General features: G+C 36.3%; 1 protein-coding gene across 3 annotated transcripts; it reads right to left on the reverse strand.

The window, feature by feature from the left end:
• Positions 1–1,078: 1,078 nt before the first annotated feature.
• Positions 1,079–17,267, reverse strand: fam204a (family with sequence similarity 204 member A). 3 transcript variants are annotated; one of them, XM_079439680.1, is made up of 8 exons: positions 17,236–17,267; positions 16,844–17,120; positions 16,563–16,650; positions 16,229–16,262; positions 13,723–13,825; positions 11,404–11,493; positions 1,891–2,000; positions 1,079–1,455 (listed from the first exon to the last, which is right to left on the reverse strand). In XM_079439680.1, the coding sequence occupies exons 2-8, from the start codon at positions 17,063–17,065 to the stop codon at positions 1,404–1,406; spliced, it is 699 nt and encodes a 232-aa protein (XP_079295806.1). In that variant the 5' UTR covers positions 17,066–17,120; positions 17,236–17,267; the 3' UTR covers positions 1,079–1,403. The 3 variants fall into 3 exon arrangements, with proteins under 3 accessions (XP_079295806.1, XP_079295805.1, XP_079295804.1); XM_079439679.1 differs by having other exon boundaries at positions 16,844–17,072; positions 17,236–17,261; XM_079439678.1 differs by lacking the exon at positions 17,236–17,267 and having other exon boundaries at positions 1,189–1,455; positions 13,687–13,825; positions 16,844–17,213.
• Positions 17,268–18,165: the final 898 nt, after the last annotated feature.

An 18,165-nucleotide genomic window follows, 5' to 3' on the forward strand; every position in this document is an offset into this window, starting at 1 on the left:
CGTTTACAACAGAGCTGTGCTTTACTTTCAGTGAGATGTCTCCGTGTTAACTGGCAGGGCTGAAACCACACCCTTTGCCTTAAGGCAGCACTGACAAGTTTGTGCAACAGTTGTCAGTTGGCTGTTGTCAGGGTGGGTATGTCAAAGCCCTAGAATTACAGATGTCTCTGCCTCAGGCCAACAGAGCATAAATCAAGGGAGCGAGTTTCCATATTCCCGCTAATGACCTCACGAGACAGAGCTGTGGGAGGGATGTTTAAAAAGGAAGGTGTTTGGCATAAAGAATCATCCTGCTAAAAAAAATATAATGAAAACTAAAAAAATAAATCACCTAAAAATGTTGTAATTATTGACTTAACATCAGTGTGTTTTATTTTATTTTAATAAAATAGATGTGTATTTTTGTGTTATTTTCAACACAATGCAAGATTTTTGCTAATTAACAAAATTAGCCTCACACAAAATTATCACATATGCTCAGAAGTCTTCGGAAAATATGGATATGGATTACTTCTATTATGTTTCACTGGTGTTTTGTTGTGCATTTTTGAAGCTTGACAGGCCCTGGTGCAAATTCACTTTTATTTTATGGAAATGAGCAGCATGAACATTTTTTAAAGCTTCTTCTTTGAGTTCCTCCTCGGAGACAGGTTTGGAACAAAATAATGGCAGATTTTGGATTTTTTGGTAAGCTATTCAGAATAACATCTATACATTCTATCCAGAAAGAAATACATTTCATATTTGGAAAATGCAGTCAACTGGATCTTATCTAACAGACAGGCTCATCAAAATGTGCACTGCCCACAGGAATCCTCTCAAAGATGCATCATGGGTTGAGTCCGGTGTCATACACACAGTTCTCATTCTATTTCTCCCTCACACACAGTCATCTTACACTCGAACCCGACTAAACTCCTCGTTTATGACTGCTCAAACCTCCTTACAGCCGACAAATTTCATTTTGCCCGGGCAAATCCTATTGCATATTATCCTGTACATTGCATTAGGCCCCTAATCTCTCCTTTCTCTTCCCTCGCTCCATACCTCCGTGGAAGAAAAAAAGCGGCTCCTGATTAACCCACTTACGGCAGTAAATAAATGCCGTGCGCGGCTGTACGCGCCAGATTTAATTATAAGAAAAGAAATGAAAATACATACAATAACGACCAATCTAACAATAATGGTGTGCTTATGGAATTTATTTAGCTACATAAAAAATGACCCACAAATCTGAATGAATAACCAAAAAACTGATTCAGAAAGAAATAAAATGTTAAATGACAAAAAAAGGAACTCTGAATGCAATAATAATGTATTATAAAAAGATTACCTCTATAAACAATTATCAACATGCCAAATCTTTACTCCTCTTTATAGAAACATTTCAACTGCAGCAAATGTCACATGAATCCCATATTGCTTTTGGTTTCCCATCTTTTCTTTGCTTCAAACCTAAAATTACAAAGAAACAAATGTGTCACATTCACTGCATTTAGTTTGAGTCAAAATAATCAGGAATTTTAGAAAAAATAAAATCAATATAAAGAAAAACAAATCAAAGCAGAAACACAGATCCGTTTGGATAAATATGGTTGCATATAATTGCAGTCAATGCACAAACTGAATCTGAAAAGTATAATCATAGCTATAAGCTCACAATGGGCATTCAGAGACCCTCTAAAGGGACTGACTGACCAAAAAGATAAGCAGCATCCGCAAACTCATTAGAAAGCTCTAGTGAATACACATGAGTTAACACACAGCAGCATGTCCAGGAAAGAGGGGACATCTAAAGTGTGAAATGCAGAGTGACTTAATGAAACTGCAGGGTATCAGCACCAGGGACGAACAGAAGAAGAAAAAAGAAAAAAAAAGCAGACAACAAACCCCCAAGCGATTTGCTTCCTCCTTTTTCGGGCTGCCTGGGAAGCCTCTGCTTCCTGTTTGGTGCGGGTGAAGTCACGGCAATCGGCGGCTTGTGTGATTTTCACGGCCAGCTATTGAGAAGGAGACAGAGACAAGCTCCATTAGTTGGAGAAAATCAGTCTGCCTGGCAAACCTCACCAGTGCTGCCAGTGCGTCAAGGTTGTGCTCGTAGAAAGCATGTCTCCATCACTGCGAGGATGGAAGCATGGACACACACATGCTCGAGTTTCGAAAATTAAAAAATAATTTGCGGTTCATAGATAGAAGTAGGACACCCAACCCTCTGTTCCACCACTCAGCATGGATGTGCATAATTAATGTTATTATCTCATATACTTAATCTGTTCATCTAAAGAGGACCTTTAATTCTGAAAATTGCAGTGCACGCACTTAGGACGGCAAAATGAATGGAGGAGGGCGAGGGGCGCATGTCGGCGGTATCAGTGAGGGGAAATGTGTGTGGTGTGGCTAGATTAATTCCAATAGCCAAAGTGACACAGAGGGCTCAGGAAACAAAAGGAGAGTCCGGGCCTCTTCATCACTCCTGGGATGGGTTTATTATTGGACCGCAAGAAACTTTGATAAACACTTGGACAAATCGCAAACCCTTTTTTTTTTACCCTCTGCTTTTCTCTCGCCTCCTTTTTTTCGGGAGGGGATATGAGGGTAATTCTTTAGAACAGTGAAAGAACACAATCATAGGGAACACACAAAAAAAACTCAGTTGGTAATGAGGAAATGTGCCACCATTTGTAGGCTCGAAAAAACCTGGAAAGAGCAAGAGAGTGGAAAAAAATGTTTCAATTATAATTAAGTGGGATAAACTTTATTAGAAAGACTGAAACTAAAATATCTCCTAATGCATGCTGGGATTAGGCAGGTCAGAGCGAGCAGGAAGGAGAAATTAAACTCTAAAGGCTTTTTATCGCCATATTTCAGGAACCAAGGGTGTAAAATGTTCTAATTTGGGATACATTAAAAGCCATAAAGGTCTTTCAAAAAGATTAATGGTACTTTGCTTGGATTTAAGATAAGGCCTTTAGCAGGCTGAGAGAGCGGGGTTCCGGCTGGGCCCTCAAGGCATTCATCTATACAGGCACTTGGAAGATTTGTAAAGGCGTCTGCATAACCTGAAGCTAACACACTATGACAGTTTTTTAAATCCTTGCCATTTTTTTCCAGGTTTTAAGAGCCATAAATCATGTTTTCAAGCAAGACAGCGGAGAGAGGGAAGTTATAATGGGTGATCATGCCCGTGTTTAGCGCAGATCCGCTCGCAGATAATTCACACCAGGGTGTTTTTGGAGAGGCGCGTTTAAGCAGAATAGGTGCTAAAGCGATCGCGAGCAGAAAAGCGTGCGGAGATAGCAAATAAAAAAAATTTAAAATAATATATATATGTATGTATGTCATGGACAAAAACTGATAATAAAACTGGATTTTTTTTTTTTTTTGCTGTCATGGTTTAAATTTTGAGATTTATCTGTGTTTTCGACAAGGATTACCAACATGCACTCCAGCTTTAACCAAATTTTACCCCCACCGCCAAAATAAAGCCCCCCCTTTGCTCTTCCAGCCGGGACTCCTCGATTTTCACACACATTACTATATTCAAAGCATTAAAGGTCTTAATTTTTTTTTTTTATCAGTCCGGTCTACTATCCACGATTGTCTTTACCGGGGCTCAACATTAATGTCAAGCAAGTTACCTAGGAGACAGAGCAGATCAAAGAGACAAAATAGAAAAAAAAGCTCTCAAATGTCTGATTAATCAAGCCTTGCAAACAGCTTATTTCTTTTAGCCTGCATGCAAGTATGAAAATGAGATTCGGAGCGCAGTACATTGTGCAGATTTGTTCATTCTTATCAGAACAAAGCCGGCGGCAGCTTATTTCATGGATCACTGGCACTGTCATCAGTGTAGCGCAGAGCAGGTGACAGCACTTCTTTCTGTGGCAAGAACAAAATTAGCAAAAAGTCGGCACAAATTAGCCTCTCATATTTTCCGTAATATGACATTATTTTTCATTTACTTTTTTGATCCACTTTTCATGATTTTCCCTCCTTTTTCATCCTTATCCCCCCCTCCTTTTCCCTCTCTTGTGACTTAGTGCCAAATCCTTTCACATCAAATGCGGGCACAGAGGAAAAATGCAGGGCAGGAAAAAAAGGAATGAAAATCACAATCCCAAAAAAAAAAAAAAGTGGGCTGGGGGGGGGATAACATACACAACAAAAAGCGCTTGTGCTCTTTGTTCTAGGTAGTCACACTAAACCTTCCCATATTTCTGTAAGAATTACAGTCAGTGCATTTCCATTGTCATTTACCTCTCTTCTCTCCTCTTTAAAGGTATTGTGTGCCATTTACGCCAGTCCTCGGCAAAGCCTTATTCAGTGCTGGGTTTATTTAGCACCATTAATGACGTGACCTTTGAAAGGTCTGTGAGGGATGAATTCATTCTGCTCAGCCCTGTAACTGCAATGTGGGGCCACTAGGTGGGTTAAGTCAACAGTGGTAATGTATAGTATATCATCAACTGCCACAGCAGAGAAAAAAAAACATGTAATATATAAATTTACAATGCTAGTCTGTTATCTGGTCAAAGCACTGTTCATTCCTTATAGCGGCCTTCCACAAATATATGAAAACAATGGTTCCAAATAAGACAATAACGGCTTGCACACTCGGAGCAGACAAAGCTTTAAAATAAATGATAAGATTTAACCTGAAAAAAAAAAACAGCTTTAGTATAAATAAATATATTTTGTGGAAAAATCCAGTGATTTCCTTGCAGCGGTTTAAAATAGGTTTTAAATCAATTCTGAGCTTGCATTTATAACCCAGGCTGTCTCATTCACACCCACTTACTGAAAAAGCAAGGGTTGGAAACAATTAAAACTCCTACAGTTGTATACTGGAGTATACAATAGTTGTTAAACATAACATTCACTCTGTAAAATAATTGAAACAAACCACACGTTATATGAGACTGAAATAAGTACCCAGTTGTGTGGTTTGTACTTATAGTACTTACTAAATGCTACTAGCTATTATTCAAATTTCCCTCCAGAAAATTCATAAGATGTGTATATGACCGAATTAAAATTAGGTTTAACAGATTTTCAACCAGCTTTGTATTGTTACACTGTCGGTAGTACAAGTAAATGAACAATGTGTATTATTTCTCTGTCTTACCTGTTTATTTCTTTTACGGATGACGTAAAATGCATCATCTAGTGGAGTTTTGACAGCTCCGTGATATTTGTGAAAACTACAGATTGCATCACGGATAGTCTGATCGAACCCCTTGCATTGTGGGTGCTAAAAAGGACCTTTTTCACCACAGCAATTATTCTCGGGTTTCTCTAGCTGTGTAGCACCAATTTACCAAATAAATAATTCCACTTACATGAGAATGTTACAGAATTATATCAATTTTTACATTATTGAGAACTAATTACATTTTCTCACATTCTTTGCCCTAATATTACCAATAAATCAATAACATTATTGTAATTTTGTTCTACCATGCCAAATGGGGTCAGTTTAAACAGATTGTAATAATCATGGCTTGCATTAAAACAATGGCAAGGGAAATCTCAAGAAAACCACTGCACTGCCTGAATGAAACGAAACAGGCCACGCTCCCATGACAATACCCTGTGTCATCTACACTAAAGCAGAGCAGAAAAATCCTCTCAACAAAAGTGACATATTGAGAGTCCTACATTTGATATCCTTGTATACAGTGAAAGATCCAGTTAACATAGCTTATCGGTCTCAAGGGGGTGGTGGGGGAAATAAGACAAGCAGTTCCTGTAATCTTGCCACCAACTTGACAAACAGCATTACAAGACATACAGAGAAGCAGCCTCTCTGAGGGGGATCTAGTCGGAAAAGCTCTCGGTATAATGCGCTTCTCTATGTTTCAGCCCCAATAATCTGATTCCAGATACATAAGACTGTCATCTTCAGGGAACAAGGGAGTGGAAAAAAGTCTGAAAGTTCGCTGGCTTTGTGCGCATTTCATTATCTTCCCTCTTCTGAGCAGGAAAGGCTTATTAGCAAGCTTTGAACTCACACTTACAATAATGTGCCATCAACAGTTTAATAAGCTAATTAGAAAAACAGTTTAATTAATGACTGACTGGCAATAAAATGGCAATCAGGAGAAAAAAAGGAAACGAGGGTGCTAAGCTTCCACTACCACCAATTAAGGGCTAATTACAAACAAATTATATATGTGTTTTGCTGTGGGCTTTAATTCGAAAAAAATGGCTTTAATTAAAAGAGAAAACATGCTAATTAATTAAACAGCACAAAAAATCTACATTGAAAAGTATGCTTTGTCTATCAAGTAATTAATGAAATACAATAATCCAAATGAGATTCCCCAGCATTTGATAAAAGCTTAGGACCCATTTCAAAATTAATGGGCAAAAATTTAATGTGAGTCATCTGCAGATATAATAAAAGTTCATTCTGTGATAAATTGCTAATGCTGAAAGAAAATGGAACAAAGAGGAGAGTTTTTGCTTAGCAGTTTTCTTGTTTGCCAGAGGGGCCCGCACAGGAGCAAGAGCCGGTCTTGTGTTTCAGTACAGATTGTGTGCTATAGACGGAGGAAAGATATAAATACCTAATCACAGGCTTTCAAAATCAGAACAAAGACATTAAGATGATTAATAATTGGGTGAAAAAATAAATAAACAGACATACATTGTTTAATGCAACGAGCCTTAGCATGCCTGTACAAAAGCTGTCAAACTAGCGCATTTTAATTGGATTGGATGAGTTTGACCTAACTGCAATAATGGCACTTCAAACAGTATGACACTCCTGTAAAGAACACACAATGGCAAACTTTCAGAGAACCTTGTCATTAGAGATCTGTATGTACTGAGACATGCTGTATTTCAGTAGCATATTAGAACAAAACCCCAGCTGATTGGTCAGAGATGAAGGCTGATAAAGGAAATGGCAATGCAACACATTTAATGGGTATACTAAGGCCAGTTCTAATGCAAAAGAAAAGTGAGCATCTAAGTCACATACTGAAAGGCATATATGCGCCCGTGTTCACAAACTCGCGCTAACTCACCCGACTTTATCTTTTTCACCCCTCCAACATCTCCTTTTCAGACTGTGTCTTTGTCTTTTAATCATTTTCATATTGTCTGACTCCTGGACAACTTGAAATGGACGCAGTACCCCCCACCGCTGCAGACTAGAAAGTCTGCGTCTTGAAGTGGTAATGCGGAGCTAATATTTGTGATCAGGGCAGAGAAAAACTGTAGGAAATAATAAAGTGTGACAGTCCTTTGTTTAGTCTTGCTCAGTTCGTCTTTACCACTGAGACTTAGACTGCAGCTCTTGTTATTAAATGTGCATAGAAGGCTAAATGAAACCCCTTAAAAATAAGTTGGCGCAAGCAATGCATTCGCTACAGGTAAAAGCTGCTCAAAATCAAAACATCGGAAAAAACATGAAAAGTCAGAATAAAAACAATGTTTCAAAACAATCAAAGCTTTGGCATAATCTTTGACATACAAGCATACACAATTATGTTAGAAATTCTAATTATTATATATTATCAAATTATATTATCATCAGTCATTAACTTAAACATCTGATTTACGGTTATTAAAGCTAATACATTTAATAAATACTGTTTAAATGTTTGGTAACAGAATACAGATATCTGAACAACTATAATCTATAAACACACACACACACACACACACACACACACACACGACAATAGTTTACTTCATACTTTCATGAAGCTAAAATGTTCCTAAAGGTCAGTTTGCTGAAGCATTTTTGAACTGTTACCTGTGTCTTATTATTGTTAGAGGATATTCAAGGAAGAATTTGATAATTCCGTATTTAATTCTAATCATTTAAAAAGATTTTACCTTTTACATAAATGTATAAAACACTTTGTGAATCAAAAACAAAAAGACTTAATATTTGAAAAGACAGAATGTTTGAATACTCTTTTATGAAAGGAAAATCTCAAAGGAACCTTTACCAACCACGTTTGCGTTCAAACACCCAGACAAAGATGAAAGCCCACATATCACACACTTTTTAGGATAAATTGAAAGAAGGTTTTAACAAATTTGCTTTAATTAGCAGATTATAGGAAATGGGGATAATAATAATTCCTCTACATTTAAAAATGTTTCCAAACAGGAGATTTTTTTCATATAAAGCATTAAAAACTTTTGAGTTGAGAGAAAAGGGAAAAAGATTTATCCCCAAAGATAAATGGGTTATGACCAATAAAATACTTTTAGCCCAGGCATAATTTATAAAGATAATTCTCAAGGACAAATTCAAGGGGTTCAAAAAATATCACAAGACCTTTAGTATATCACGGTCTCATTGACTTCGTAACACTTTAATGCTGTATTAGCATGTAAACATTACAGAGCATATGATATTTCATATATCAGTAGACACAAATATTATTAGAACCTTGAAATTGAGGATGCCACAGTTGGGATTATTGACTGTTTAGTTGTTCATTGCATTATTTCAAACAGCTGTGTCTGAAACAACATTTATCCTGGGCAGAGTGCACTGTGGCCGCACGGAGCACTGTGATAATGAATAATAGCCGGATTAGAAATTAAGGCATAAAATGATTCACTAATATCCAAATTGCCCCCAAGGACCCTTGAAACGGGTCAACATATTTCTCTGTTTATCTAAAGTTTGTGTTTCTATTAACGGACATGTTGCATGATAGAAGGCTGTGTTGTGATTACATCAATTCAATAAAAAAAAGAGCTGCAGCCTAATGGTTATAACACATTGAGCTCCAGTGCTCATATGGGTAATTCTAGTTCAAATCTGGCTTGCAACATTTTCAGATATAACTTCTCCCTTTCAATCATTTCCTGTCCTTTCACTACACTCTTCGGTAAAAGTGGTAAAAGACAGTTACTCACCACTGTTCAAAAAAGTTGGGGCTGGTATTTGTTTTTGGAAGATATTATTACTTTTATTCAACAAGGACCCTAATTAATCAAAAGTGACATTAAAGATACATTTTGTTTAATATTCGAATTTTGACCAAATAAATGCAGCCTTGGCAAGCTTAAGAAATTCCTTTTAAACACTAAAAAATCGTACCGACCCCAAACTTTTAAACAAGTGTATAGTGTTTAGGTAGCTACAGTGACATAAACATACAGCCATAATGTATGGCTACAAAAACAAATATTGCAACTCATGCACCTAAATCTGAAACCCTTCAAATTTTGGAAATGATCTTCCATATGTGCATCCTGTTCTATCATTACACAAAGTAGAATGATGTTACCCAGAAACTTTGGATAAATAGAACATGCAAGTATCATCTCATTTTGGCATGTTCCCAGAAAATCTTACATACCCCTGAGAGACACTGAATCAATCTATAGAGCATTAGGGACAAGTCCAGCAGATGACAAATGCACATTACCTGGTGAAAACTGTAATTTACAGTCTTTAGAGGAGAACAAATAAAGCAGCTAACAGTGGCATTACTGCGCAGCGACTGCCAGTGTTCTGTCAGAGGCAGACTTCAGCTGTCTGGCTGAGCGAGAGATTCGAGACTGCTAAGTCTGCTCAAATCCACTGATGCTGTAAGAAGCTTTCTGTGACAACATGGTCCTGGTAAGTCAATCAAAGACTAAAGCCATGCAGTTTGTATTTGTGTTTTTACCTGCAAGCCATGTCAAAGTAATAACGCAGCCTGCTATAATTACTATAGCAGTGTTATTTGATAAGAGGCACTAACCTTAAACATTTCAGTGCTGTCATTTGCAAGCATTTAGACAGCATGATGGCATCTCTGAAATTCTTTACCTGCTTTTGAAGTATAGATAAACTCTCTACGAAGGAATGCTTAAATCTGCCATTCTCAACCAAACAAAAGAACAGGCTAGGGCTGATATAGCAGTGTGGCATCACAATGAAGCCCATGTAATGATGAAATGTCTCCGAGAATGGTTTCCAAAGAAACTGTTATTATGTCTCTGCCTACCTGGGAAAGAAAAAGATAAAACCACAAAGATACTCCAGAGATAAGCGTAAGTGGCATCTGTATGGATTACTGCGTAAAGACTCTCAAAAGAAAATTGCCTAAACCAAGGGCCTGTTGTTGGCATTACTGAGCTATTTAATGCTTGTTCCCATGGCGCTACGCTTGTTAGGAGCATGATTATCACCTTGCTTTGAACAGATTCAGATCAACAATCAACAGCACCACAATATGATTTCATTAGTGTGGAGTAAATGGTGTCATTTTCACATTTACACCAAGAGAAACAGAAGCTGTAATTGATTACATAGAAAATTAATATTTGAGGTTAACACGATTAACGCTGCTCCTCCAAATTATGGATGGGAGAGCTTTATCGAAGCATGATTTGAAACTGTTTTATCCACAATAAAACTATGAAATTTATCTTAATAGAAAATTATTGTAGAAACTGAAAACACATTTGAAAACAGGAATCGCTTCAGCTGTAGAACGGTAATAAACCGTAAAAGAAAATGATCACAAAAAGGATTTACAGAATGAGACCTGCAAACAGTTTAGTTAACCTAAATATAAAGTTAATAACAGAAGATTAATTAGTGCTTTATGCGTGATGAAATAAAGCTTGTTCATTGTTTGTATGCAGACTGACACCTGCTATAAAAATCCCAACAACACAATACAATAAAGTGGATGCCAGACCACTTCTGTAGTAAAAAAACATTCCGTTTGAGGGTGGAGTGACATAAGAAATATAAATGATATTCGCAAAAGAATTGTCTTCTTAGTATTCAGCAAACGTATAGGTAAGTGAACTGGAAGCACATTCCCAAAGCTTTTCTGTACTAAACTGTTTAAGGTTGACAGTGAACATCAATTCCATGCAGTAATGCTGAAATCAAAGCTTAGGCTGGAATTTAGTGGAATGCATTTCAGATTCCATTGAATCAAAGTTGCGAGGCTTAAAAATATTGCCCGCTATGATTGCCCCAACTTCAGAAAAGTTGAATGTCTTTTTAACTGCAATTACAGCTGTGCGAATGTTACATTTTCTGCCAAATTAGCTTCGAAGCGCTTGATCCTACGTACACTCCGAAAATGTGTCTTTTTAAAACTGCAGGCACTGTATTTAGGTATGAGCTCACTTCAAAGGTGTAAAACTGGCACCTTGAAAATGTTTTAGCGCTTGGGTTGAAAGCATTGTAGCCTTCATTAAAAGGCAGAACCGAAAGTTCTATAGACACTGCCGTACTTCAAACTGGGGGAGGGCTTTCCATTAACTTTAGTGTAAAAGGGTTGCAAGACTTTCTGCCCAAGTCGAATGATGTGTGTGTGTGCGTGCGCATGTGTGTCTTTGCAGGCAAAATGGCCGCAGACCCATTAGCTCAATTTGTCACAGTTGAAGCGCCCCCCGAGATGGCTTATCTGGGCAACATACCTCTCGAGTAGCAAGTCTGTCACTCAGTTCTTCCGCCTTCCCATAGTCCCCTTCAGCGATGGCATTCTCTATGCTCTTTTCCAGGCCTGACTGAAGATGAGAAGGAGGTAAATAAAATGAAGTGATTTTCAAACAGAAAGAGAAGGATGAGAAGAAAAAAAAAAATCAGAGAGTAACTTAAAAACTCCCCCAGGCATTCTTTTTAATATGATTGCCATTACAACAATATGTAGATTTCCTCTCATAAATGAATATCGTTGGTTGATTAAATATTAGGCAAAAAATCTGTCTAGCCACAGGAGGTTACCAAACATAAATGTTGGTCTTTAATTAGATATTTCCATCAAAGCAGCAGGACTGGTGAAGCAGAGCTCTCTGTCTGCTATTACGGATCTTCATGAGAGAAATCCCCAAAAAAAGACACAACATTCTCATATTCTACAATTTTCACCAATTCTAGACATGTTTGTTGTTCTTATGGTCCAAAAATAAGCTGAAAACTCAAACATACATACATACATACATACATGGAACTAAACCGAAAAAAAGAACCTCCTGATGTAATTTATTCCTGAGCTAATGTATATTCCATACTGTGATTTCAGAAATGGCTATACAATATTCATTCTGCTTAGGTAAACATTTCAGAGCCTCACTCACAACTCTATTAAAATGTATTTTCACGGCATATTCTCAGCCCTTTAATAATGTTTAATCCAAAATAGATATAGCCTTTGAAAGTGAGGGAACATAGATTTATATATATATAAAACCAAAACAATATTTTAACTCAATAACCCAATATTTTAACATGCTAATGCAAAATTATTTGAGCTCAACATTAAACGATATGGACAATTGAATTAGCAGCGTTTTCCTACTTAAAACAAATTACATTTGCCAACATTCTGCTTACATGACAATTTACAAATTAAAATAACGGCAAAAACTGTTTTGAGTTAATGCTGCAGAATGATAAGTAATATGCATTAGTGCAAAATTGGCTTGAAGTTACAAATGAATTAGTTCTGTTTACAAAGCTTTGCACTTAAAGAGACTTATTTATAGAAAATTTTATCAGGAAATTCCTGCATGACGAAATTAAATTATGAGCCAATGTACAAAGTCAGCTTTCTTGAATCATTCCTCATTCTCTCACATATTCTGCTCTCATCTCACAAAGAACAGACTGAATTCATATACTGTAAAAAGACTTACTGCTTTAAATGAAAATGAGCTGTACTATATCTAAGCAAACCTGTGCAGACATCATGGACAAACATCTATTGCTGCCAACAGCTATAGTGACAAACTCAGTGTTGATAATGTGAATTTTGTTGAATAATTGTCTGTTTACAAATGTGCTTTTATGCAGACAGAGCTCATAAAGCAAGCAATAGCCAAAAATACATTGTGTGGGTCAAAATTATCGACTTTTCTTTTATGACAAAAATCATTTGGATATTAAGTAAAGATATTTTGTAAATTCTCATTACCATGTCAATATCCAAAATTATCACATTAATCAAAGCTATTTTCAGATCTTTATTTCACATCCAAACATGTGATAAATTAGATAAATTTCCACACAAAGTTTGGAAAAGTTTTTCAAGATTTCAAGTAGTCAAAAGTGCCTCTAACAGAGCAACCACTCATTAACATAAAGTTTATGTCTCTAATATATCCAATACGAAAGTGCTATGAAACAAAACCAATGCTACTGCAAAAAGTTATAACAAAATGTGAAACTGCTGCAGGCTGACACTGAATCCCAAATTCAATGTGCAGGGTTCAAGAGTGGGTAATACGAAAAACAGGTCCATTTACAGAGGACAAATGTTTATTATATTGTTTATGCTGTTCTACAACATGTGATGCCCTTTCAGCATCTGAGTGGGAACAATCTTAATGTCATATTTGCTACAGAAACTGTCCAGTGTATTTGATTTGCAAGCATTCTCCTCCCTATCACTGAATTACAGAATTACAGAGAGCTTTCGAAGGCATTGTGCTGTGGCTTTCAATGGAGAAATCCACCTCATATAAGAAATATTAAACACCAACCAGAACAGACAGTGCAGCTACATCCTCATGTCAAGATTAAGGTAATCTCATCATTAAATATAATATGATCTATTCTGTTATGCTCAGTGTCAGGCAAAAGAAAAGGCGCCTCCTCACTCTGTCTTTCACATTTGATAGAGGAAACAATTACGAGTTACACATACAGTAGGCAAAGAACAGAGAGAGGCAATGGGATAAAAATGGAATTAGGACACCCACAGAGTGGTAGAGGAAGATGGCGGAAATCATTGTTACCATGTGAGGAGGTCTGCTACAAGGAGGCGGCTGGAGTCTATCATTGATGCCAAAATACTGCGTGAGCTCCTTCCAGTGCTCCTCCCGTTTCTCTTCAGGCTCCCTTGGCAAAGACACAGAATGACAAGTCTTTCTGTTTATTATTATTATTATTATTATTCACTCCAGGACTAGGCATGTATACTTTGTGAGATTCAATTAATTCTGCACACATCACTTTTTGCTATAAATGGTGGATTATAGAGCCAGTCAGTATTTGGGAATATAGTGTTCAGTGAAATAGGCAGGAGGTTTTAAATACGAAGAATTTTGTACTAAGATGAGACACTTTATATTTGTTCCCTTCCTTTTGCCTCAAGGCTGGAATGATCTGAACAGATTTTAAAACCTAAGCATCACACAGCTGCCGATTTTGTAAATGGTTAGAAAAAAACTGAACTTCAGACTCGAAACAACTATGGATCACACACTACCAGACTTTTCAAGTGGTTCCAAACACAACAAACTCATGCAGAAACATGCGCCTTGTTGCTTGGAGATGCATAACATATGAAAACAATATGTGCTCTAAAACTGGCTCAAAATCCCAAACATGTTTGATAATCTCCAATTGGATAGAATCAAAGTCTAAAGATCAAAACCTGGAGTCTGTATCCATCATACGCTACTGTCAATTACGAATTTAAGTCGCATCACACTGCATTTACTTTACAGGGCTCGCAAAATCACTAGCCTGATGTCCCGGGGCTATTGTGTTTTCCAGTCGGGCTACCAAAATATATCACTGCCCTGCCCGACGGGCTACCTTAAATACAGGGCATGGAGTTTAAGGCCTTAAAAAGTTTTAAATATGTTAAATGGTATAAGAAAAGTCTTAATTGTAATTTCAAGAGATCTTACAGTTTGGAAAGGCAAGAATCGCGATATGGCTGGAAACTACAAAAAGGCAATAATGTCATTGAATAAATATGAGCGCTGCACGTTTTAAAGTCAAAACAAGGCACGGATGTCTTTATGTGAATGTATCTCTGAAGGGAACCGACTCTCCTCAGAAACGTATACCTTGACATTTAATCTTGCCTATAAAATGCCTGATGAAGCAGCGTTTATGAGCGCAGTGCTGCTTTGTTTACAGCCGTCACGGGGGAACAGACCGCTTTATTTCAGCGGCCACTCTTAAAGCAGAGAATGAATTTGCATTTCCAAAAAGCCTATCTTTTTTTTTTTTTTTATTGAATGCATGAAAAAAAAAAAAAACAATAACAATAGTCATCGTCAAATCACAACAACAGTCCAATCTTATGTATAGATCGACCCATGTTTTTACGTTGCAAACACATAAGAGTTGTAAATGTGAAAGAAGTTAATGTCCCACATGAAAAAATACTATAGTAATTTATAGTAAATAAATACTATAGTGTTTTTGAACCATACTATAGTAAAGTACTTTAATTTTTGTGGTAATTCTATAGATGCTGTGGTAATATAACAACTATAGTAATATAAACAAATTACCCAATACTGTACTAAGTTTTCTACAACTATAGGGTATACCACAATACACTACAGTTTACTGTAGTAAAAACGAAAGAATACTAAAGTATACAGTTTATATGTTCACTATAGTTAATACTACAGTATGCTGTAGCATTCATTAAAGTGTTGTAAATACTATAATATATACAGTATAATACACTTTACTATAGCATGGTTCAAAAACACAACAGTATTTACTATAAATTACTATAGTATTTTTTCATGCGTGATGCCTTCTAAAAATCCAAACAATTTCGACAGTAATATTTGTTTTAAATTAATATAATAATTCATATGTTTGACTTATCCCTTTTCATAAAAATGCCTTTTTATAAGATTTTTGTTTTTGTGAAAACCTGTATCTGAAATGTAAAATCATTTTCAATGTAATGTCATTTTAAGGCTTAATGTTACCACAGATATTGTCCAACCCCACTCATACGGTGTTCATTTACTTGTGCAGCTCAGTCATAAATTGCCTTTCTGCAGAAAAAATTCTGCAGATACCCTGTAAATCGTAAAATAAAACTCTTTCCTTGATATTCGTTGATATGTGTATTGAAAATGTTTTTGATTGACATTTATGGTCTTTTTTTTAATTGGGCTAGTTAAATACATTTTCGGGCTACCAAAATCTGAAGAGTACCTGCTACCAGGGATTTTGAAATTTTGCGAGCCCTGCTTTAGATACTGTATGCAGTAATGCAATATTTCTTACATCAGTCAATGAACAAATATAACATTTCAGAAGTATATTTGAACTTAAATGTGAAAAGAGTTTAATGCCTTGATATTAATATGAAGTATTCAGTACATATTCACATGTGTTAAGAACGTGCATTTCAGTTTGTTATTTACACAACATTTCTCTTAGTTTTCTCACGACCTGCTGACTAATGTATTAATGTTTTGACCTATCATGGAAATCATCATTAGCTTTCTTGGAGCAAACCATAATTCTCGATCATACCTTTTCTGCTCAGTGTCACAATTATGTGTCCCACCTGTTTAAAAAGCAAAATATGTTAATATACTGCATATAAAAAGGCATGTGCAAGCATTACGGATATGAGAAAGATTTAAACTGTGTTATGCAATGACGCCTGTGGATCATATTAGTACTACTGTAGTAAATCCTACTGGAGACCCATGTTGTGGTGCAAAAGAAATTCCTTTCAAACACAAATCAGCACAGCTGTATGAAGAATTATGTTTGCATTGAAATTAATAAATAGGATAACGTTAACAACAGTAGAAATAACATGAAGAAAAAGACAGCACTGAAGAAAACTTGTTATAATGACCTTTCTTGTGGCGCCTTTTCCTTTTCCGCTTTATTTGTGGTTCCTTCATTCTCTGATCATCTTTTGCTCGCCGGAGCTCTTTGAACTTCTGCAACAAATTACAAAAACAACGCTTTTAAACATTGATACTTGCATGACATTAAAATAAATTCTGAATCAACCAAATGCAACTTGTTTTGTTTATACTGTAGTGATCTACCGCCCAATTAGATAAATAATACATCATTTGTGACAATACTACATACATGCATGCATAACTAGAGTAAGTTAGATCCACCTACTTGCCACTTATCCAAGGAAACTCCAGGAAGACAATCATCCCCAAATGCATCATTGTGCAAACCAGTTTTTGTGTTATTACATTCAACCTGTACACAAGATGAATGTGGCTCTGTGTCTGACTGATGTGAGAGCTGCTCGCCTTGTGTGTTTTCCCCTTCATCGGCATCATCAGGGCTCAGGTCAGCCTCACTGAGACCCGGCGGCAGAAGCCCACTGTACATATTAAATCTAGCAAATCGTCAAGAACGCGACTCTTGCAGACGTCCGCATTATTATCTGCCACAAAACGGCGGTGATTACGTTTAAAGCAAATATATTATTAAATGCGACGGATTATTTAACGATATTATAATTTATCAGAGAAGTACACCAACAAATGCATGACGCTTACCGTTGCCTTCTGTATTTCCGCATTTTGAACATAGAGCTTCATCATTGGATCGGCGAAGGAGGAGCAGCAGTAACATAAACGCTGATTGGTCAGTTTGATCTCATTATGAAATGCGGTCTTAATAGTGGAGGCTGCAGTTCTGTGTCACGAATAATAAATAATTCAGGGATACTATTTCTGTAAAATCGTCAGTTTGTCCAGCTCGGATTAATAATAATAATAATAATTCAGTTTATGTCTGTTTGTCTATAAATAGACTATTTGAGTGGATAAGTGTGCTTTTTAACCATGGTCTTTTACAAAAATTATAATTTAGAAATCAGTTATGCTGAATATGAAGATTATATATTATAGGCTATCAAGTACTGGTCTATGTTAAATATTTATTCCTCTAAAACCTTGGGAGATTGGTTGTTTCTGGTGATAAATTGGTTACAACTTAACCAAAACAACTATATGCCACACACTTTTTGTATTTGCGAAAAATAAATATGGCATCTACTGGCCTCAATAAGGTTATTTAACCAAAAATAACAACAATTAAAAATACTATAGGCCTACTTTTATGCAGTAACAGCACATTTTAAGGTAGGAATGAGTAAACTTATTCAAACGTAGTTGTATGCCAGTTCAGTTATGAAATTAGTTTTTCACTTTTTTTTTCTTTTTTTACAAATGGCAAACTAAAACACAATTGCTCATGTTTTCCAGAGTGATAAGAATGCTCTTATATGAGCAATGTCTCCCAATTTATTCAGACAGCTGAGGGCATCACCGCATTATCATTCAAATGATTAGCATGCTAATCTTGTTTAGCCTATGGCATTGGCAGACGAAAAACACTGATGCTTAAATTGCTTATTTATATCAAATAACATCAGTTTTCTGTTTTGTTGCTAAATAGGGGTGGGCTTTGTGCCTAATTGCAAA

This window comes from Barbus barbus (assembly GCF_936440315.1).
Source record: "Barbus barbus genome assembly, chromosome: 18".
NCBI lineage: Eukaryota > Metazoa > Chordata > Actinopteri > Cypriniformes > Cyprinidae > Barbus > Barbus barbus.

Excerpts from the sequence above, each read along its gene's own strand:
- fam204a (XM_079439678.1), bottom strand. The coding sequence starts at position 17,065 with ATGTACAGTGGGCTTCTGCCGCCGGGTCTCAGTGAGGCTGACCTGAGC. Across the intron at positions 16,651-16,843 it reads TTTCCTTGGATAAGTGGCAA|AAGTTCAAAGAGCTCCGGCG; the intron begins GTAGGTGGATCT and ends AATTTGTTGCAG. Across the intron at positions 1,456-1,890 it reads AGGAAGCAAATCGCTTGGGG|GTTTGAAGCAAAGAAAAGAT; the intron begins GTTTGTTGTCTG and ends TTGTAATTTTAG.